General features: G+C 42.8%; 2 protein-coding genes across 5 annotated transcripts in view; both read left to right on the top strand.

Moving 5' to 3' along the window:
• Nucleotides 1–279: 279 nt before the first annotated feature.
• The window catches only part of nxpe3 (neurexophilin and PC-esterase domain family, member 3), a 24,034-nt gene continuing 768 nt past the window's right edge, over nucleotides 280–23,545 (top strand). Inside the window, exons 1-7 of one of the 4 annotated variants that reach the window (XM_086266278.1) lie at nucleotides 280–446; nucleotides 13,806–13,875; nucleotides 16,643–16,805; nucleotides 18,041–18,813; nucleotides 19,300–19,367; nucleotides 19,455–19,676; nucleotides 19,758–23,545. The exon at nucleotides 19,758–23,545 is cut by the window's right edge and continues 768 nt beyond it. In XM_086266278.1, coding sequence (XP_086122404.1) covers nucleotides 16,713–16,805; nucleotides 18,041–18,813; nucleotides 19,300–19,367; nucleotides 19,455–19,676; nucleotides 19,758–20,320 — 1,719 coding nt within the window. In that variant the 5' untranslated portion in view covers nucleotides 280–446; nucleotides 13,806–13,875; nucleotides 16,643–16,712 and the 3' untranslated portion in view covers nucleotides 20,321–23,545. Of the gene's footprint in view, nucleotides 447–11,786; nucleotides 12,391–12,441; nucleotides 12,626–13,805; nucleotides 13,876–16,642; nucleotides 16,806–18,040; nucleotides 18,814–19,299; nucleotides 19,368–19,454; nucleotides 19,677–19,757 lie in introns of those variants that run through there. The other 3 variants (XM_086266277.1, XM_086266280.1, XM_086266279.1) reach the window with 3 other exon arrangements.
• On the top strand, nucleotides 2,467–9,725 carry LOC147311371 (uncharacterized). Its single transcript, XM_086265636.1, has 3 exons — nucleotides 2,467–4,182; nucleotides 8,336–8,695; nucleotides 9,707–9,725. The coding sequence occupies exons 1-3, from the start codon at nucleotides 3,275–3,277 to the stop codon at nucleotides 9,723–9,725; spliced, it is 1,287 nt and encodes a 428-aa protein (XP_086121762.1). The 5' UTR covers nucleotides 2,467–3,274.

The following is a 23,545-nucleotide window of genomic DNA, read 5'->3' as shown; positions in this document are numbered from 1 at the left end:
ACTGTTATTGTTGCTGTTACAAAGGAACAGCTGAAGTATACCGAGTGGCCACCTGGGGACGCAGTAGCACCCACTCAGTCACCCAATCCACTGCAATTTCTTTTTTCCCACCCTCATCATGATGGGTGGGAAAAATAAATTAATTGATTTTATTTCAATTAATTTATTGAAATAAAATTAATAAATTAATTGATTTTATTTATTTATTTATTTATTTATTTGCCAAGCGTAAGGTGACCTGTTCGATTCCAGCCTGGTTCTCTGTGGGGTTACGCCAGAAAGCGCATCCGCTGTAACAGCTCAACCCACCGTGGACATACTATCCTCCTCCCCTCTCGTGAGCGATGACCAGTGGAAATCGCCTTATCTTAAAGCCCACATTGCTCTTCTGCTACCATCCTCCTCATCCTGCTTCAGGGATCGGACATGGTGGGGCTCTGTAACGTGTAAGTACGGCGCGCACAAATGAGCAAACATTTGTTCTGAATATGCGGAAATCTGCGGTGTCTTTGTTGGCGTCGTCGCAGCGGTTCGTGTGACAAAAGCTGCTGAATAATAGGAATAATATAAACAGAAATTTCCATCTCCTACAAGATGGAGATGAGCTTCATCCTAACCCAGAATAAGAGCCGCTAATCATTATCACCGACTATTACTACAGAGAGACAGGACGCCTTATCTGCTAGAAGTGCTCATGTCAGCGCAGAAATGTGGGTTGTATTTTTTTTTTAGGTTAAAAAGAGCAATAACCTTGATGTGGACTAATTCACAGCTATTGTTCTGTCAACAGATTAGCATCCATTTTTTAAAATCTATGTTTATGTTAAGAATAACAAAAGCAGGCCATTTGGAAAAAGCTCTACTTTAGCCATGTGTACATATTCAACCGCGGTAAAGTGAGCCGTCATTTGTGAGCCGCGGTCAAGCCAGCCGCCTCCTATCCGCCGCATAAATTTCCTTGCGCTTTTACACCAGTCTTTACGGTAGCGCCTTTTCGCTTTATGTGCCGATTGAAAGCCTATACCCGCGCACACGTGCACGTGCGCGAACAGTCGCGCGCGCATGCGCGCGCACAAATTACAATGTGACGGCCCGATACAGTCAATACAATTATGGAAATGTCAGAAATTCATTAAAAATCATCCTGAGTAGTTGATGTACAACTTTCAACACATCCCCCCTCTGGGACACCTACTGTACCTGTGTGCCAGGTTTCAGCCAGATTTACTGTAGAATTCCTCAGAAATTAATGGAAACATTTATTCAATCTAATACAGCCAATGCACTACAATTGTGTCAATTTTCAGAAATTCATTAAAAATCATCCTGAGTAGTTGATGTACAACTTTCAACACATCCCTCCTCTGGGACACCTACTGTACCTGTGTGCCAAGTTTCATCCAGATTTACTGTAGAATTCCTCAGAAATTAATGGAAACATTTATTCAATCTAATACAGCCAATGCACTACAATTGTGTCAATTTTCAAAAATTCATTAAAAATCATCCTGAGTAGTTGATGTACAACTTTCAACACATCCCCCCTCTGGGACACCTACTGTACCTGTGTGCGAATTTTCATCCAGATTTACTGTAGAATTCCTCAGAAATTAAAGGAAACTTATATTCAATTCAATACAGTCAATACAATAGAATTATGTCAATTTTCAGAAATTCATTAAAAATCATCCTGAGTAGTTGATGTACAACTTTCAACACATCCCTCCTCTGGGACACCTACTGTACCTGTGTGCGAATTTTCATCCAGATTTACTGTAGAATTCCTCAGAAATTAATGGAAACTTATATTCAATTCAATACAGTCAATACAATAGAATTATGTCAATTTTCCAAAATTCATTAAAAATCATCCTGAGTAGTTGATGTACAACTTTCAACACATCCCTCCTCTAGGACACCTACTGTACCTGTGTGCCAAGTTTCAGCCAGATTTACTGTAGAATTCCTCAGAAATTAAAGGGTACTTGTATCCAATGCAGTCGGCCAATACACTACAATTGTGTCAATTTTCAAAAATTCATGAAAAATCATCCTGAGTAGTTGATGTACAACTTTCAACACATCCCCCCTCTGGGACACCTACTGTACCTGTGTGCCAAGTTTCAGCCAGATTTACTGTAATATTCTTCAGAAATTGCAGGGAACTTATGTTCAGTGCAAGAAAGGCTGAAAGACGACCACCACTGAACAAGACACACAAGCTGAAACGTCAAGACTGGGCCAAGAAATATCTCAAGACTGATTTTTCTAAGGTTTTATGGACTGATGAAATGAGAGTGAGTCTTGATGGGCCAGATGGATGGGCCCGTGGCTGGATTGGTAAAGGGCAGATAGCTCCAGTCTGACTCAGACGCCAGCAAGGTGGAGGTGGAGTACTGGTTTGGGCTGGTATCATTAAAGATGAGCTTGTGGGGCCTTTTCGGGTTGAGGATGGAGTCAAGCTCAACTCCCAGTCCCACTGCCAGTTTCTGGAAGACACCTTCTTCAAGCAGTGGTACAGGAAGAAGTCTGCATCCTTCAAGAAAAACATGATTTTCATGCAGGACAATGCTCCATCACACGCGTCCAAGTACTCCACAGCGTGGCTGGCAAGAAAGGGTATAAAAGAAGAAAAACTAATGACATGGCCTCCTTGTTCACCTGATCTGAACCCCATTGAGAACCTGTGGTCCATCATCAAATGTGAGATTTACAAGGAGGGAAAACAGTACACCTCTCTAAACAGTGTCTGGGAGGCTGTGGTTGCTGCTGCACGCAATGTTGATGGTGAACAGATCAAAACACTGACAGAATCCATGGATGGCAGGCTTTTGAGTGTCCTTGCAAAGAAAGGTGGCTATATTGGTCGCTGATTTGTTGTTGTTTTGTTTTTGAATGTCGGCGAGGATTCCGCACGGCACTCCCCTCCATTCACCTCGCGAATCTCCGCTCTCTTCCAAACAAAGTCGACGAATTACTGCTCTTAAACCGGACTAACAAGGACTTTGCACGCTCTGCTGCCCTCTGCTTCACTGAAACCTGGCTCAGTGAGCGAGTCCCAGACGCTGTCTTAAATCTGCCGGGCTTCCAACTTCACCGGGTGGACCGCGAAACAGAGCTCTCAGGGAAAACAAAGGGTGGTGGAGTCTGCTTCTACATTAATGAAGGTTGGTGTACTGATGTCACAGTGTTACAGAAACACTGCAGCCCACACTTGGAAAGTTTTCTCATCAACTGTAAACCTTTTTATTCACCGCGGGAGTTTTCTTCCTTCATGCTGGTCGGAGTTTACATCCCTCCACAGGCCAACGCGAACAACGCACTGTGCGAGCTGGCTGACCAGATTACTACCCTGGAGAGGAAATTCCCGGATTCCTTTACAATTATTCTTGGGGATTTTAACAGAGCAAACCTAAACTACGAACTCCCTAAATACAGACAGCATATAGACTGCCCCACCAGGGACAACATCATACTGGATCACTCCTACACCACTCTAAAAGATGCCTATCGCTCTGTGCCCCGGGCAGCTTTGGGACATTCTGATCACTGCATGGTCCATCTTATTCCAGTTTATAGGCAAAAACTCAAACGTGCCAAGCCTGTAGTCAAAACTGTGAAGAAGTGGACTAACGCAGCAAAGCAGGAACTGCAGGACTGTTTTGACTCCACTGATTGGACTGTTTTTGAAGCTGCATCTGAGAACCTAGATGAGCTCACGGACACTGTGACATCATACATCAGTTTCTGTGAAGACGTGTGTGTGCCAACAAAGACCTTTTGCACATACAACAACAATAAACCATGGTTCACTCCTAAACTCCAACATCTTCGCAAGGCCAAGGAGGACGCTTACAGAAGTGGTGACAGGGTCCTGTACAAGCAAGCCAGGAACACACTGACCAAGGAGATCAAAGCAGCTAAAAGGATCTACTCCCAGAAGCTGGAAGAACGGCTCTCAGCCAACGACCCTGCGTCAGTGTGGAGGGGCCTGCAGGAAATCACCAGCTACAGACGCCCCCCACCCACTATTGAAGCAAACAAAGACCTGGCCAACGAGTTAAACACTTTCTATTGCAGGTTTGAGACGGACAGACTCCCACGCCCCACCCTCCCCTCCCCAGGGACATTGCTTCAGACATTGACCCCCAACACACCTTCCACCTCTCCCCCCTTCACCCTGCCCCTCCCCAATCAAGACTCAACGACCACCCCCACCCTCCCCAATCCAGACTCAACGACCACCACCACCCTCTCCAACCCAGACTCAACGACCTCCACCACACCTCTCACCCCCCTTTCCTCCTCCCTGAAACTAAGAATACACACTCAGGATGTGAGCCGACTATTCCAGAAACAGAAGCCCAGGAAAGCCCCCGGACCAGATGGCGTCTCACCCTCCTGCCTCAAAACCTGTGCTGAACAGCTGGCTCCCATCTTTACTCGCATCTTCAACAGATCCCTGGAGCTGTGTGAAGTTCCCTCCTGCTTCAAACGCTCCACCATCATCCCTGTTCCCAAGAAACCCACCATCACAGGACTGGATGACTACAGACCTGTCGCCTTGACGTCTGTGGTCATGAAATCCTTCGAACGACTGGTGTTAGCCCATCTGAAAGACATTACAGGCCACCAGCTGGACCCTCTGCAGTTTGCCTACCGGGCAAACAGGTCAGTGGATGATGCAGTGAACACGGGGCTGCATTACATCCTGCAACACCTTGACTGCCCGGGAACTTATGCCAGGGTCCTGTTTGTGGACTTTAGTTCGGCTTTTAACACCATTGTGCCTGAACTTCTTTCCTCCAAACTCTCCCAGCTCAGCGTGTCACCAGCTACCTGTCAGTGGATCACCAGCTTCCTGACAGACAGAAAGCAACAAGTGAGGCTGGGGGAGATCACCTCTGAAACCCGGTCCCTCAGTATTGGTGCCCTCAAGGATGTGTCCTCTCACCACTGTTCTCCCTCTACACTAACGACTGCACCTCCAATAACTCTGCTGTCAAACTCCTAAAGTTTGCAGATGACACCACTGTCATTGGCCTCATTCAAGATGGTGATGAGTCTGCATACCGGCAGGAAGTTGAGCGGCTGGTACTCTGGTGCAGTCAGCACAATCTGGAGCTGAACACTCTTAAGACTGTAGAGATGACAGTGGACTTCAGGAGACATCCCTCAACTCTGCTCCCCCTCACCATATCAGACAGCCCTGTGTCGACTGTGAAGATCTTCAAGTTCCTGGGTACAACCATCTCCCAGGACCTGAAGTGGGAGACCAACATCAACTCCATCCTCAAAAAGACCCAGCAGAGGATGTACTTCCTGAGACAAGTGGGGAAGTACAGTCTTCCACAGGAGCTGCTGATCCAGTTCTACACTGCGGTCATTGAGTCTGTCCTGTGCTCCTCCATCACAGTCTGGTATGGAGCAGCCACTAAACAGGACAGGAGCAGACTGCAGCGGACTGTACGGGCAGCAGAAAGGATCATCAGCGCCCCCCCCTGCCCTCCATCCAGGATCTGTACCTCTCAAGAACCAGGAAACGGGCAGGGAAAATCATCGCAGACCCCTCACACCCTGCACACAGACTTTTTGATCTGCTGCCCTCTGGCAGACGGTACAGAAGCCTGCAGACCAGGACCACCCGACACAGGAACAGTTTCTTTCCCCTCGCCATCTCCCTTCTTAACAGTTGACCTGTCACACTGCTCCCACTGCCAGACTGCAACTGCACCTTATGTACATTTTGTAGTATTCATTCCACCTCATTCATTTCTGTATTTTATGTATATAAGGTTAGATTTGTTGTTTATAGTTGGTTTACATAGCTTTGTGTATGTATGTGTAATGTGTATATATAGACACTTGTGTGTGTGTGTGTGTGTGTGTGTGTGTGTGTGTGTGTGTGTGTGTGTGTGTGTGTGTGTGTGAGATTTACATTGCTGTGCTTGAGAGCCACCATCTACCGGAACCAAATTCCCTGTATGTGTCTGCACATATACAGTGGGGCAAAAAAGTATTTAGTCAGCCACCGATTGTGCAAGTTCCCCCACTTAAAATGATGACAGAGGTCAGTAATTTGCACCAGAGGTACACTTCAACTGTGAGAGACAGAATGTGAAAAAAAAATCCATGAATCCACATGGTAGGATTTGTAAAGAATTTATTTGAAAATCAGGGTGGAAAATAAGTATTTGGTCACCTCAAACAAGGAAAATCTCTGGCTCTCACAGACCTGTAACGTCTTCTGTAAGAAGCTTTTCTGTCCCCCACTCGTTACCTGTATGAATGGCACCTGTTTGAACTCATCATCTGTATAAAAGACACCTGTCCACAGCCTCAAACAGTCAGACTCCAAACTCCGCCATGGCCAAGACCAAAGAGCTTTCGAAGGACACCAGGAAAAGTATTGTAGACCTGCACCAGACTGGGAAGAGTGAATCTACAATAGGCAAGCAGCTTGGTGTGAAAAAATCAACTGTGGGAGCAATCATCAGAAAATGGAAGACATACAAGACCACTGATAATCTCCCTCGATCTGGGGCTCCACGCAAGATCTCATCCCGTGGGGTCAAAATGATCATGAGAACGGTGAGCAAAGATCCCAGAACCACACGGGGGGACCTGGTGAATGACCTGCAGAGAGCTGGGACCAAAGTAACAAAGGTCACCATCAGTAACACACTACAACGGCAGGGAATCAAATCCCGCAGTGCCAGACGTGTTCCGCTGCTGAAGCCAGTGCATGTCCAGGCCCGTCTGAAGTTTGCCAGAGAGCACATGGATGATACGGCAGAGGATTGGGAGAATGTCATGTGGTCAGATGAAACCAAAGTAGAACTTTTTGGTATAAACTCAACTCGTTGTGTTTGGAGGAAGAAGAATACTGAGTTGCATCCCAAGAACACCATACCTACTGTGAAGCATGGGGGTGGGAACATCATGCTATGGGGCTGTTTTTCTGCCAAGGGGACAGGACGACTGATCCGTGTTAAGGACAGAATGAATGGGGCCATGTATCGTGAGATTTTGAGCCAAAACCTCCTTCCATCAGTGAGAACTTTGAAGATGAAACGAGGCTGGGTCTTCCAACATGACAATGATCCAAAACACACCGCCCGGGCAACAAAGGAGTGGCTCCGTAAGAAGCATTTGAAAGTCCTGGAGTGGCCTAGCCAGTCTCCAGACCTCAACCCCATAGAAAATCTGTGGCGGGAGTTGAAAATCCGTGTTGCTCGGCGACAGCCCCAAAACATCACTGCTCTCGAGAAGATCTGCATGGAGGAATGGGCCAAAATACCAGCTACTGTGTGTGCAAACCTGGTAAAGACCTATAGTAAACGTTTGACCTCTGTTATTGCCAACAAAGGTTATGTTACAAAGTATTGAGTTGTATTTTTGTTATTGACCAAATACTTATTTTCCACCCTGATTTACGAATAAATTCTTTACAAATCCTACCATGTGGAGTCATGGATTTTTTTTTCACATTCTGTCTCTCACAGTTGAAGTGTACCTCTGGTGCAAATTACTGACCTCTGTCATCATTTTAAGTGGGGGAACTTGCACAATCGGTGGCTGACTAAATACTTTTTTGCCCCACTGTACTTGGCCAATAAACACGATTCTGATTCTGATTCTGATTCTGAGATGTATATTTGTGAATGTGGAGATGTTATATTGGTTTCACTGGTAAAAATAAATAATTGAAATGGGTATATATTTGTTTTTTGTGAAGTTGCCTAATAATTATGCACAGTAATAGTCACCTGCACACACAGATATCCCCCTAAAATAACTAAAAAAACAAAAACAAAAAAAAACTACTTCCAAAAACATTCAGCTTTGATATTAATGAGTCTTTTGGGTTCATTGAGAACATGGTTGTTGTTCAATAATAAAATTATTCCTCAAAAATACAACTTGCCTAATAATTCTGCACTCCCTGTAGGTCTGTTGACAGAGCTCTGTACAGGTCTGCTCGAGCTGACCTGAAAAGGGGTCCCACCTGTCCAGCAACAACACATGGCATGGAATAATAGACATCATAAACCACAGAGGCAGAACTGTGAAAACAGAAAACCTGAGTGTGCAGCTAGCAGAGGACATAAACAGCTTCTTTGCCCGCTTTGAAACACCACAACAGCAGCATTCATCTGCCTCAGCCCTGCTCCCATCCTCATCCTCACCTGGTTCCTGCACCGCTCCATTCACTGTAACGGAGCACGATGTCAGATGAGTGTTCCTAGCAGTGAACCCCAGGAAGGCGTCCAGACGGAATACGTGGTAAAGTGCTAAGACCATGTGCCCACCAGCTCACCCTCATCTCCACCAGAATCTTCAACCTCTCACTGGATGAAGCAGCCATCCCATCCTGTCTAAAATCAGCCACAATCATCCCAGTACCAAAGAAGTCTCCCATCACCAGCCTGAACTATTATTGCCCTGTGGCCCTCACACCGGTAATCATGAAACTAGTCCTTCAGCACACCAAGGATTACCTCCCCCCAGAATTCGACCCCCACCAGTTTGCATACCGTGCAAACAGATTCACAGAAGATGCCATCACCCTCCACTCGGTGCTGAGTCACCTAGAACAGCGGCAGAGCTACGCCAGAATGCTCTTTGTGGACTACAGCTCACCCTTCCACCACTCGCCCATTGAGAGCCTACTAACTTACTGCATCACAGTATGGTACAGCAGCTGCACTAAGGCGGATAGAGCCACCCTCCCAGCATGTTTGCAATGAGTAGGAGATGCTCTGTATCTCACTGTACAACTGTATAGTGACAAAGGTATTGGGTTCTTTTCTAAAAATTGCTATAAACAGAGGAACCCAAACTGATGAAAAGTGGCGAATATTTTTTTTCAAATGACTATTTTTAGTGGATTTTTGATATAGAAGCAGAATGACAGAATGTTAAAAGAAGTTACTTTTAGTCATTCTAAGCTGGGCATTGCGTTCTCTGGCTGTTCAAAGCCATGGAACTTTAGACTTTCCAAGCAAATAATGATGGCCATACTGATGTTCTTTTCAGTACATTTTACTTTATGTTCATTTTCATTTTTATGATGTTTCTATTTTTACATAATTCCTCCCACATAGCAAAATTGGTATGGCCTGGATCTGTCCCACACAATGTGCTTACACATGGCCTGCGTACCGCAAAGAATGACGGCCCTATGGTGGCCCAGATCTGGTTTACCAGAGGTGGCCCACACATGAGCCAGCACAAGGCCAGTTGCAGACACACTGCTGGCCCTGTGCTGGCCCAGAACAGTTTCAGCTCTGGCCCCAGATGTCAGCCTAATGTGTACCTTAGCCATGTAAGCCATGTAATAACAACATGTGCTGGAACATAATAGTGCAAAAGTAACATGACGAGACTCTGTTCAGACAGTGAATGGACTGATTCTTATACAGCACTTTTTTACTCACCCATATTACTCAAAGTGCTCTATACAACATGTCACATTCACCCAATCAGGCCAAATGTGGCATGCCATCACATAAACAGTGCCATCTTACCATGCCAGAAGTCAGCCAGCAGTGCCGGCTTGACACCAGATCCAGGCAAGACCCGTCTGCTATGTGGGATGACTTGTTCTTTTGGCATTTTAGTTGTGGATTGTGTTTGGACTGTGTCTCTTGCCCTTTCAGTATTGTTTCCTTGTGCTTCTAAGTGTCCCTTTGTTTCTTTTTAGGTTATGTAGTATGGGTTAGAGATATTTTGTATGTTGTTTTTGTTTAATAAATCCGCCTTTTGGATTATTCCCTGATGTGCCTGAGTTCTGTTATTTAGTGTCACTTTGAAAGGACACACATCCAGCATTGACATATAATTGTTCTTTCAATTTTTGATAAAGATTACAGTGAATTGAGATGTAACTTGGCCCAGAGGTACGGTAGGACGCCCAGAGTAAGAAAGTGTTGAAAGTTGGACCTCAACTATTATGGGTGATTTTTAATGAATTTTTGAAATTTCCATAATTGTAGTGTATTGACTGTATTGAATTGAATAAATGTTTCCATTAATTTCTGAGGAGTTCTACAGTAAATCTGGATGAAAATTCGCACACAGGTACAGTAGGTGTCCCAGAGGGGGGATGTGTTGAAAGTTGTACATCAACTACTCAGGATGATTTTTAATGAATTTCTGAAAATTGACATAATTCTACTGTATTGGCCGACTGCATTGGATACAAGTACCCTTTAATTTCTGAGGAATTCTACAGTAAATCTGGCTGAAACCTGGCACACAGGTACAGTAGGTGTCCTAGAGGGGGGATGTGTTGAAAGTTGTACATCAACTACTCAGGATGATTTTTAATGAATTTCTGAAAATTGACATAATTCTATTGTATTGACTGTATTGAATTGAATATAAGTTTCCTTTAATTTCTGAGGAATTCTACAGTAAATCTGGATGAAAATTCGCACACAGGTACAGTAGGTGTCCCAGAGGAGGGATGTGTTGAAAGTTGTACATCAACTACTCAGGATGATTTTTAATGAATTTCTGAAAATTGACATAATTCTATTGTATTGACTGTATTGCATTGAATACAAGTACCCTTTAATTTCTGAGGAATTCTACAGTAAATCTGGCTGAAACCTGGCCCAGACGTACAGCAGGTGTCCCAGAGGGGGGATGTGTTGAAAGTTGTACATCAACTACTCAGGATGATTTTTAATGAATTTTGGAAAATTGACATAATTCTACTGTATTGGCCGACTGCATTGGATACAAGTACCCTTTAATTTCTGAGGAATTCTACAGTAAATCTGGCTGAAACCTGGCACACAGGTACAGTAGGTGTCCTAGAGGAGGGATGTGTTGAAAGTTGTACATCAACTACTCAGGATGATTTTTAATGAATTTTGGAAAATTGACATAATTCTATTGTATTGACTGTATTGAATTGAATATAAGTTTCCATTAATTTCTGAGGAATTCTACAGTAAATCTGGATGAAAATTCGCACACAGGTACAGTAGGTGTCCCAGAGGAGGGATGTGTTGAAAGTTGTACATCAACTACTCAGGATGATTTTTAATGAATTTCTGAAAATTGACATAATTCTATTGTATTGACTGTATTGAATTGAATATAAGTTTCCTTTAATTTCTGAGGAATTCTACAGTAAATCTGGCTGAAACCTGGCACACAGGTACAGTAGGTGTCCCAGAGGGGGGATGTGTTGAAAGTTGTACATCAACTACTCAGGATGATTTTTAATGAATTTCTGAAAATTGACATAATTCTATTGTATTGACTGTATTGCATTGAATACAAGTACCCTTTAATTTCTGAGGAATTCTACAGTAAATCTGGCTGAAACCTGGCCCAGACGTACAGCAGGTGTCCCAGAGGGGGGATGTGTTGAAAGTTGTACATCAACTACTCAGGATGATTTTTAATGAATTTTTGAAAATTGACATAATTCTACTGTATTGGCCGACTGCATTGGATACAAGTACCCTTTAATTTCTGAGGAATTCTACAGTAAATCTGGCTGAAACCTGGCACACAGGTACAGTAGGTGTCCTAGAGGAGGGATGTGTTGAAAGTTGTACATCAACTACTCAGGATGATTTTTAATGAATTTTGGAAAATTGACATAATTCTATTGTATTGACTGTATTGAATTGAATATAAGTTTCCTTTAATTTCTGAGGAATTCTACAGTAAATCTGGATGAAACTTGGCACACAGGTACAGTAGGTGTCCCAGAGGAGGGATGTGTTGAAAGTTGTACATCAACTACTCAGGATGATTTTTAATGAATTTCTGAAAATTGACATAATTCTATTGTATTGACTGTATTGAATTGAATATAAGTTTCCTTTAATTTCTGAGGAATTCTACAGTAAATCTGGATGAAAATTCGCACACAGGTACAGTAGGTGTCCCAGAGGGGGGATGTGTTGAAAGTTGGACCTCAACTATTCAGGATGACTTTTAATGAATTTTTGAAATAAACATAATTGTAGTGCATTGACTGTATTGCACTGAATATGAGTTTACTGTGATTTCTGAGTAATATTACAGTAAATCTGGGTAAAAACTGGCCCAGAGGTAAAGTAGGTGTCCGAGAAGAGGATTGTGTTGAAAGCTTGGCATCAACTTTTAATAATGATTTTTAATGAATTTTTGAATATGCAACCAGACTGTCACGATGGCTGTATTGGGCTGTTCCATTGTAATTTATGTGCGCGCGTGCATGTGTGCGCGAGTCTAGGCTTTCAATCAGGATATAAAGCGAAAAGGCGCTACCGTAAAGACTGGTGTAAAAGCGCAAGGAAATTTATGCGGCGGATAGGAGGCGGCTGGCTTGACCGCGGCTCACAAATGACGGCTCACTTTACCGCAGTCATATACCGATACGTGCGTAAGACAGACACACACACACACACACACACACACACACACACACACACACACACACACTGAGAGAGAGAGAGAGAGAGAGAGATTGGATGAAACGTCTTAAAGTTTTGCGTGAAGCTTTTCAATTGGCTGTCAGTTGGCCTCACTTCTGCCATGGCAGCCATATTGGTACGCCAAATTCTGACTGCTGCTAACTGGATGTTGAAGTTTCTACTTCGTGGTTTTCTTTGTTGTAAGTTGTTATTTTTGTGGTCTTGTATTTTCTATTTTATAATATAATGAGCTTTAGTTTTACTGTAGTATTTTGGTTTTGTTTCTAGTTTTGATAGACTCTAAAGGTCTCTTTTTGAAGGGCTTCCTTTCTAGAGTTGCTGGTTTCTTGATACACTTTGTCGGTTTGATTTCCTGGTTTAATTTCACCCTCTTACAATGCTGTGATTGATCGGTGGTTGTTGATCAATGGTCATGGGAATTTGCATATTAATGATAAAGGAACTGACCTCCCAGCCCATTGTTCCTTCAGTGTTGCTAGTTTCAGTCATTGTGCAAATGTATTGTTTATAAGATTGGGGAAACCTCCAGTAAGCTGAGACTGAAGAAGTCACTTGGATGACTGACGAAATGTTTATCCCACTGAAAAAGCTACATTCGGATGAACAGAATCAACTTTGAGGGATTTACTTACCTGGATGATTGAGCATGCATTAAGCATGTGTCCCAAATTCTAAATATTGAGGATAAGAACAAACCAACACTGGCCCAGAAGAGTGCAGTCAAACATTGATTTTATTGAACACACGTGTGGGAAGATGTACACTGCAACACATCAGCATAGATCTTCACCCAAAAATACACTTCAGACTGCTTTTAATTCATCAGGGTTCTGCCCCTTCATGCGTTAACAAGAATATGACATGCATCAGTTACAGTAAATGGTCAATTAAAAAGCTAAAAACAGACAGAGAAGTTGTCTGTGAAGGTTCTCAGTCATCCAGGTCATCGTAGTCAAAGGAGCTTGCAAAGAAAAGCGTCTGGACTTCTTTAAGTTACTTGAAGACGTTTCACCTCTCATCCGAGAAGCTTCTTCAGTTCTAAGGTCAAATGGTGGAGAGTCCCAGATATAAACCTAGTGGGAGTGTCCCCCCACAGAGGGACAAAAGGACCCCTGATGATCCTCTAATCGCCTGAGCCAAGGTGTGAAACTGGGTGTGGGTCCCAATCAGCCAGAGTTTCCGGTGAGTTCATTGTGAAACCTGGCCCCACCTTATCATGCGAATTCCTGAGATCAGATGGCCCAGGATGTGAGTGGGCGTTAAGGCGTCTGGGGAGGGATCTCAAAACTGGATTATAGACAGAGAAGTTCCTTTTTCTATCACGTTCTTCCATACATGGCAATTTGTTTCACCCTCCAGATGGTTCCTGTGGGCTTGCACTCTTCTTGACTCTTCTTCTGTCACCTGTTACTAGGCAAACTCAAATGCGGTAAGAAGCTAAATGAATTCCAGGCCTATCTTTAAATCATTTGTGTTTGTGAGCATGTATGCCTTTTTAACCTTCTGTTGCTCCAAGTCACTTACACCAGGGATCGTTGCGACATCGCGCCAAACTTAGCTTAAAACCCTTAAATAGACTGAGCATCAACTCTTCATGAGCACATCTGCAATGTGTGTATAAAATGGTTATAGCCGCACCTGTAATAGAAGTTTTAATGTAATGCCAGTAGCTTTAATGAACGTTTTAATGCAATGATAATGATGAAAGCTATATGTAGCAGTAAAATATTTTTCTTTATTCCCACACATGCATCCTGGTTTGACTTTGTTACAGTGTTACAGTGTTGCATCTTTTGCCATTGTTGGATTGTAGTGTTATTTTATGCCATGTTATACCCCGAATTAAAGATTGTGAATTATTATGTAGATTAGTTTGCATTATTCTCCTGAATTAGAAGAAGCTGATAACTATTGCATTAGTTAAACTGATTTGCATGACATTAAACTGCTGACTTGTTGTGAATGAATGACATTGTTTTATGATGCATTATACTGCTGAGTTATAAGAAATACTGTTCACAGAGAGTTATTGTTTTATTTGTCTGAGTAGAAGAGAACAGAATATGCTGGAGTTTTCTGCCCCATCGCAGCAGGAGCAGATAAGCAGGGAGCCAAGGTCGTAGCTTAGGCGCTGTGTGAGAGAAAGCATGTAAATATTTAGGCTTTTTATGATAAGGTGGAGGCACCAGGGGCTATAAAAGTTTGAGCAATGCTCCACCATTTTGAGATCTGAGGCTGTCTGCATACAGTGTCCATCTCCCACGCGTGTGATCATTAAAATCATCGTTTGACTCAACCCGGCCGGACCAGTGTTGTTATTGTGGTTTTTTTCTCTTGTTTCCATCCCCAATTTTGAACTCGTAACACCATCTTACAATGCTGTGATTGCAGCCATTCCCCATTGGTCAGTGGTCTTTGATCAGTGGGTTTTGGTCGGTTGTTGATCAATGGTCATGAGAATTTGCATAATTATGAAAAGGGTTACAAAACCACTTCTAAGGCTTTGGGACTCGGGGAAACCACAGTGAAAAACTATAGCATTTCATAAAAAGAACATCATACCAGTAGTCAGTGTTAGGAAGGTTACTTTTAAAATGTATTCCACTACAGATTACAGAATACATGCCCCAAAATGTATTTTGTAATGTACTCTCATTGAGTAACGTATTCTGAATACTTTGGATTACTTTTATTATTTTATTAATCCTTTATTGATCCAGGTTAAAAATCTCATTTCCAAGAGAGACCTGGCATCATGGCAACAAAAGTCACATACCACATAGGTATATAACATTACTTAACATATTATCAAACTTTTTGCAACTACATGAATGTGTTTTTGCTCTGTGATTTATTACTATTACTGAAGGTTACTCGCCAATACCAACTAGATGAGTAACAGTAGGATGGACATTAGGTAAGGCTGCACTTTTTGCAGCGATCTTGTATAGAAAACTGTTCCGCGGCTCCGAACCGTGGTAAAGGGACCCCTGGATAATATGTAATTCGTGTCGGAGTCGTAAAATAGCTTTACTTTTTGTTAGACTTGTAGTCAAGACTGCCTAATCCGAGACCAAGACAAGACCAAGACCAGAGGGTATCGAGACCAAGACAAGACCAAGACCAAGTCGAGACGAGACCAAGACCGGGACAAAAAAGACTAACTTTTGTGTGCTTTTGAGGGCTGACATGATGGTACTGACTGGCCCCAAAGTCATCTGACAAAACAGCGATCACCTCCAACAACTATCTAAAGAATGGGAAATATGTAAGCAAGCAGAGATGACGTGGGCCGCGAGATTGAAACAAAGAGCCTCGTTTTGTTTGGGTTTCCACCGGCGTGGAGTTACCAAAAATAGAGTGGGCATAGCCTAACATATGAAACAGGAAAAGAACGCTGTGTAATCCCTTTATTTTAACAAAGTAATCGTATTCTGAATACCGCCTCTTTAAACGGTAACTGTAACGGAATACAGTTACTCATATTTTGAAATACGTAACGCCGGTACACGTATTCCGTTACTCCCCAACACTGCCAGCAGTCAAACATGGTAATGCTAGTTGTGTGATGGTCTGGGGTTGCTTTGTTTCTTCTGGATCTGGATGACATGCCTTCACAGATGGAATTTTGCTCTCTACCAGAACATCCTGAAAGTGAATGTCGAGCCTTCAGTTCAACCCTAAAACTAAAGTTTAACAAGAGTGGACCAAAATTCCTCCACAGTGAAAGACTCACTGCCAGTTATTACAATATTACATAGGGCCAGATAGGTTTGAATAGCTTTTGTCCCTTAATACTTTTGTGCATTTTGCATTTATTCGAGGTATCTTTGTCCATCCATGCATCCTTTCTCTTCAGCTTATCCTTATCAGGGTCAAGGAGGACTGGAGGATATCCCAGATGTCATAGGGCAGGACACCTCCTGTGCAGGTCACCAGTCAGTCGCAGGACTGATATCTTTGTCTAATATTACTTTTTTCTGATCTAAAACATGTAAGTGTGATAAATATGCCACAAAAAAAGAAATCAGGAAGGGGACAAATGCTTTTTTCATGCTGTTTTGAAAAAGGAATTCTTATATTTTTATTTACTTCTGTATGACACACAGAGAAGATGGTTAACTGCATAACGAAGAACAGAACATCTGTCACACACACACACACACATATATATAAAATGTCCTTCTCGTTGACAGCAGGTTGGAATGACATTATGTCGTCCTGGTGACAGCAGAGTGTGATCATGGGATTTAGAAGAGGGTCACCATGTGCCATAATCTGTCCAAATATACCCCGATTTTCCTCTTCCTCACACTGTCTGGCATCATCTTCCTGCTGCGGAACATCCACACAGTAGAGGTGAGGAGAGAAGTGAAACTACCCGTGAGCTTTAACTCATGCTTTTTCTTTTCATTTTTGACAGTTATGAAAAGTCTCAAAAGATTTTTGATTTATTCACATAGCAGGCAAATTTTTCATTGTTTTTATATTATTGCAGAAATCAGTCGGGAACTCCTAAAACAGAGTATATGGACAAAAATAGTGGATCGGGTATGCATTAAGGAGCTGCCATAATACCATAATGGTTGTGGGGCACAATTTTTGTGCTTGAGTCTGCAGTGCTCTGGAGACTTTTATCTGGGTCAGCACGCTTTGACCCTGCTTTGCAACTCTGTGGCCTGTCACTTTTTGTTTCTGTGATCTTTTTTGAACCACAAGGGACCTTCCTGAGTTACTGAAGGAAACAGAGCTGCACTCTTAAAAGTTTGCATATAATCCCTTATAAGAAGCATTCAGGTCACCCTGAATGATCTGTTATCAGCTAAGTTTAGCAAGCTGCATACATAAACCACAGCTGGATTGCACAGACACACATTCCTGCTAATTTGTGCCAAGAGTAATAAAATATCGGAAATTCACACACTTCTCATTGGAATTCGTGGACAAGCTGCAACATACAGCAGGCCTTGTCTTTTGCCAGAAGGGGGAACCAGTAGTACAAACTCAGCTGAGCAGTCAAATGTGTGGACTTTAATTAGTAGGGGTCAAATCTTTAAGCTTTAACAAAATCCATATGTGTGAACATAAAAAACAAACAAACAAACAAAACACATGAATGTAATAGCAACTTTCACTTGTTGGTCATTTTGCTCTGGGGGTCTGTGGGGATGGAGAAACTTAGATTTTTGGCACTAATGGCTTAATTTTTCATGTTGCTGCTTGGTTCATGGATTAAGAGGATTGAAGCATGGTTATTAGAAGTTGGCAAGTCAATTTAATGGCAGCAAAAGTTAAGATATTTTGTATTTTAGTCCTTTGTAAGGGTCGTAAAGAGCTCCAATCATACCCGATCTTACGTTTCCCAAAATGTAATATTGAGTATGTGGAAATTATTTGCCTATGAGCAACCTTCAGCTCTGTTATTCTCAGTCCTGTCCGCATCAAACTGCTTTCACAGGCTGAGTAGGACTTCTTCTAACCAGTGATCTTTATCTTGGCATCTGTGCAGTTCCTCTTGAATTATTCCTGCAATATTCTACAACCCATAGTGTGGTATCCTCTAAAATTCATTCAGTTACCCTTCTTCTTTTCAGAACTGGAACTGCCAAGCGATTTCATCTTTCTACCAACTGCAGAGCAGGATCCATTCATCCCTCAGTGTGTCTCCTTTCTATCACAACCACACCTACTGTACCCATGTGGGCCAGAAACCCTCCCCTGAGGATGAACTTGAGGAGCGGTACCTGTTGGAACTCATCAGCTGGCCCAGCCCTCCGCCTCACTCTGGACCAACCACCCTGAGGCAGACGAGCGACCCTGTCCACAGCCTGTTCGCAATACTTCCCACTAAAGAAGGAAGGGAGTGGCACGTGGGCGATCAGCTAGAGGCCCTCATCCAGATGCACGACTTCCAGGGTCGCCCTAAACGCTACGGCGGGGATTTCCTTCTGGCCAGGCTGCACTCTCCGGAGCTTGGAGCGGCCGTGGTTGGGCAGGTGGTTGACCACAAGAATGGATTTTATTCTGCTCTGTTCCCACTCCTGTGGGTGGGCTCTGCACAGGTTGAAGTCATGTTGGTGCACTCCAGTGAGGCCGTCGCTGTGCTGCGACGACTCAGGGAGGAACGGGCCGATCGGGTGTTTTTTAAGAGCGTGTTCCGTTTAGGCCTTTTGTCAGAAACTACTGTGTGCAACCTGTGCTTGCCTACCAACCATCAGCCTCTTTGCAACTACACAGACCTTCACACAGGCGAGCCCTGGTACTGCTACAAGCCCAAGGTGCTCAGCTGTGACACCAGAATCAACCATGCTAAGGGAGGCTACTTGAAAAACCTCATCACCAACAAGGAAGCGCTGTTATTCAAAAGGTTTGTATGCTTTGTAGGATTTGGATGCTTATTTACTGTATCTACTGTTAAAGGATAAGTGTGGTGAGATTTCCTATTTTTCTTAATTCATAAAAAACCCACAAACAATGAGTGTCTGCAGTCAGAAACCATTAAAATAAAACCATCTGCAGTATAGATTATTTTCTTCCCATGCTGCACACATTGTGTGTAAGATGGGCAACACATTAGTGCCAGCTGTTTAAAAATAAGGCCTTAATATTGTGGAAATGCGCACCATTACCTCCCCCCTGGTGACATCATTAGCAGCTCAAATCTTGCAGCAGATTTGTTATTGGTGATCTGATAATAGTTCTCTGGTATATCTATACATACGAAAATAGCTAAAACAGCACTCAGTTGTTATCTGACTTTTAAAGATGAGTTTATGCCTTAGCAACTCGACCAAGATATTAGTAGGAAATGTGACATTATTTTTTAACATTCATTTTTTTCCATCTGTCCTAGTGGTGTAAATCTCAAAGTTTACATACACGCTTCAGGACCTGATAAAATCAACGTGCTGCCACAGAAAGGTACGGTACTGTGGGAGAGGAACATTTGTAGCACCTGCTGTGATCTAAAAATGAATTTTGTCTTCAGCATTCTTTACTTCCTCTCAGATAAAGTGGAGGAAGAAAACAGCACAGCTAAACCAGAACATATTCAGCTAGAAACATCTGGATATTACTACATGGACTCCTGGAGGCCATTAGATGGATTTACAATGCGTCAGTTCAACAAATCATCAGCAGCTGTACAGTGTTTGAAGAACAAGGTGATCAACATGTACGGAGACTCTACTGTGAGACAGTGGTTCGAGTATCTCATTGGTTTTGTACCAGGTGAGCGGTTTTGTCCTTTTATTTCATTTTATAGACACTTACACTACCCACTGTAACTTTCATTTATTCCATCTCATCCAGAATTAAAGGAGTTCAACCTATACAATCCCAAAAAGGTCGGACCGCTCATGGCGGTGGACAGCACACATAATATTCTCTTGAAGTACCGCTGCCACGGCCCTCCAATCCGCTTCTCTACCGTCATGTCCAGCGAGTTGCGGTACGTTTCGAATGAGCTTGACGGCCTCTCTGGGGGCCCTAACGTGGTTGTGGTCCTCAGCATCTGGTCCCACTTCAGCACCTTTCCTGTGGACATATACATACGGCGTCTTCGGCACATTCGACAGGCACTGGTGAGACTTATAGACCGAGCGCCAGGGACGCTAATAGTGATCCGCTCAGCCAATCTTCAAGCCCTGGATCAGGAGGTGAGCCTTTACAACAGCGACTGGTACTCCCAGCAGCTCGATCAGGTGCTCAGGACCATGTTCAAGGGGCTGAACGTTCTGGTGGTGGATGCCTGGCAAATGACTTTAGCTCACCATTTACCTCATGCCCTCCATCCTCCTCCACCTATCGTCAAGCAAATGATAGACATGCTTTTATCTTATATTTGCCCCGAGAGGAAAAAAAGCCAGAAATAGTGATGATAGTGGATATATTGTTAAATGTGATGTGTGAATCCATCCGTCAGTTTCAAACACATTTTTGTTTGGGTTCATAAGAACTCATATATTTTTCTAAAACACAAACTCTTCAAATACTGAAGATTTGCTTTCCTGCTTTTTTTTTTTTTTAAATTCCTACAAAACATGTTTTACTCTGATTTCCAAAGACTTTGGCACAATGATTGTTAATTCTCATCTTTTGGTATTACCAAAGTTTTGTTCATGTGCATTATTTTAATGTACAGAGTGGTTCAAATAATTGTTGAACACATCATCAATTTTCTAAGTAAATGTGTTTCTAAAGGTAATCACCAGATGTTGGTCAACAACCATTCCAGTCCACACATGCAAAGAAATCAAACCGTAGATTTAGATTTGAAATTAAGTTATGTGTAATAATGAGAAATGACAATTGGGGTCATTGGCTTGCTGAAACATGCACCCTCGTTTCATCTTCATCATCCTGGTAGGTGGCAGCAGTTTTTTATTAGTTCCTCGCCACATTTTCGCATTCATCCTTCCTTCGGTCATATGAAGCGTGCCAGTGCCGTATGCTGAAATAAACCCCCACACCATTATGTACCCACCTCTAAACTCACTGTTGGAATGGTGTTTTAGGGGTGATATGCAGCGCATTTTGACCTCCAAACATGGTGTGTGTATTCTGGAATCTAAAGAGTTCAATTTTGGTCTCACTTGACCAGAGACAATATTCTCATTATTACACATAACAATTAATGGACATCTGTTGAGAATTTCAAATTGGATCTTTGGAAATATATTTACTTAGGAAACATTAAACACACATACACACATAACATGAAGATCTGCCTAATATTGTGTTTGCTTTTGCTACTACAGCCCTAAACCTTTAAGATATGTATTCAGTTAGACACCACCGGAAGGTCTGCTGTGGCATCTTGCACCAGGAAGTTAACAACAGATCCTTTAAGTCTTCTAAGTTGTGAGGTGGGGCTTCCACCGATCAGACATGTTTGTACAGCACATTTCCTTCCCACAGATGTTTGACTGGGTTGAGATCTGGCTAACTTTGAATGTCAAGTCAACACCTCAAACCGTTCCTGAACAGTACTTGCTCTCTGGCAGGGTATATTATCCTGCTGAAAGAGGACACGGCCATCAGTGAATACAGTTTCGATGAAAGGGTGTACATGTTCTGCAACAATGGTTAGGTGGTATTTGTCAAAGTAACATCCACATGGACGACAGGATCCTTGGTTTCCAAGTCGTACATTGCCCAAAGCATCACACTGCCCCCACCAGCTTGCCTTCTTCCCATAATGCATCTTGGTGCCAGGTGTTCCCCAGGTAAGCGACGCACATAAAGAAAACCTGCTCCGTGGTCCAGTTCTGATGCTCACATGCTCATTGTTGTTGCTTTCAGTGGTGATCAGGGGTCAGCATGGACCGCCTGGCTGTTCTGTGGCTGTGCAGCCTCATACGCAACAAACTGTGATGCATTGTGTATTCTGACTTTTGTCGCGGTTCGAATTTTGAGGAAGAGACATACGACTGAAAGTCCATAGTGGGTCAACACAAATTATTTTATTAAAACACATATATGTGGTGAAGATAGGCTCTGCAAAACATCAGGCTCCATCTTTCCCTTACAATAGGTGGGTGTAATATTTATACTTACGATGACCAGTACCTCGCGTCACTAAAACAGAACAGTTCCTCTTTCAGTTCCTCCAGATGCATCCTGTTATTCTACTTGTCCAGACTTAATCCTTGTGTTGTCCACGGGTCATTTTTGTCCTCTAAAGAAATCTTTTGCTATCAAAAATGTGTTTTTTATTCATCAAATGGTCTGAAAATAACAGAAGTTATTCATTACTATACTATGAATGATTGGAATAAGTTTTAAGTAATTTGATTTATTTATGGGGTTTTTATTGGATTTTATAACATTGGTGGTCCTCGTGGACAAAAATGACCCCAAAGTACAAAGTGTTGCAAAGAGCCGTATTTTCACAACATACTGCTTTCATACATCTTTGATCTTGGATCACTGATGTGTGGGGTCAAGCACTGGTCATAACAACCACAACAACAACAGGCAGCACAATGAGGAGGCAGGTGCTCTATATTCAATGAAATTTTATTTATACAGCGCCAAATCACAACAACAGCCGCATCAAAGTGCTTCATATTGTAAGGTAGACCCTACAATAATACATACACAGAAAGTATCCTCAAAAGCCTCCATTGCACTGGAGATTTGCATACTTTGATGAGCATACTTTTTTTTACCATGTTGTGCAAAGCAATGACCAGTAGGACAAAGCACATATTGTCCTCTAGTATAATGAGGAGGAAGAATCAATGTTCAGGAAGATCCAGGGTTAGAAGATATAGAAAATATTGTCAATATTTAGAGCACATGCTACCCTTTCTCTGAAAAAGCACATCAGCCACCTGCAGAAGTGGAAGAAGGCTATGAAGTGAAGGAAAGTGATGAAGAATCTGAACTATGTTCAAGTAGGTTCTCAGGCATCCAGGACATGGTAGTCTGAGGAGCTTGGAGAGAAAGTGACTGGGCTTCTTGAAGTTTCTTGAATTTTCAGAATGTGAAACTGAAATAGAAGATGTGTCAGAGGACTACACATCATCCATTTCAATTATGATGAAGACAAAGAATCAAGCAGGAAAGAGGAATCAGCTGAGACAGAGGAATATTTGCAGTAACGTGAGGAAACACTGATCTGGTCTTCTAACCTTCCCAGTGACAGACGATGCCTGACTCTCTCATGTGCCTCAGAGAAAGATGATCTACCACAGTCCAAGCACAGATGCCAGGTCCCATACTCCTTCAGTGGCTTTTCTACTCGAGTACTGAAAGCATTATACACAGTGTATTCTGCTTGTATTCTGCTTTTTAACGTTCACATGCCAATGGATGCATCAGAGACCAAGTTGGGGTTCAGTAACTTGCCCAAGGACACCTTGGTAAGAACTCCAGACTAGAGCACACAGAGATTGAACCAACAACCATCCAATTAGCAGATGACCTGCTCTACAGCCAACTCAATGACGAACAAGGAGGGCCAACGAGAGAGGAAGAAAAATGGACCGAATGCAGCTGTAGGCATATGTGGGTGTGTTGATTCTTACTGCCGTGCATCCAGTAGAGTCGCTACGGCCAGTTTATGACATCCTGAGTCTGGTAGAGAAGTTTTC

This window comes from Aulonocara sp. 'chitande type north' Nkhata Bay, linkage group LG16, assembly GCF_057382095.1.
Source record: "Aulonocara sp. 'chitande type north' Nkhata Bay isolate Kocher_YH1m ecotype deep benthic linkage group LG16, A_spYH_male_GT1.1, whole genome shotgun sequence".
Lineage (NCBI taxonomy): Eukaryota > Metazoa > Chordata > Actinopteri > Cichliformes > Cichlidae > Aulonocara > Aulonocara sp. 'chitande type north' Nkhata Bay.
Note: the sequence above shows the minus strand (reverse complement) of the source record. Positions and strands in the feature narration are given on the sequence as shown.

Bases quoted from the DNA above. Each gene is read 5' to 3' on its own strand.
- LOC147311371 (XM_086265636.1), top strand. From the start codon at position 3,275: ATGCTGGTCGGAGTTTACATCCCTCCACAGGCCAACGCGAACAACGCA. The intron at 4,183-8,335 runs GCCCCTCCCCAA...CATCTCCACCAG, and splicing joins ACCTCTCCCCCCTTCACCCT to AATCTTCAACCTCTCACTGG.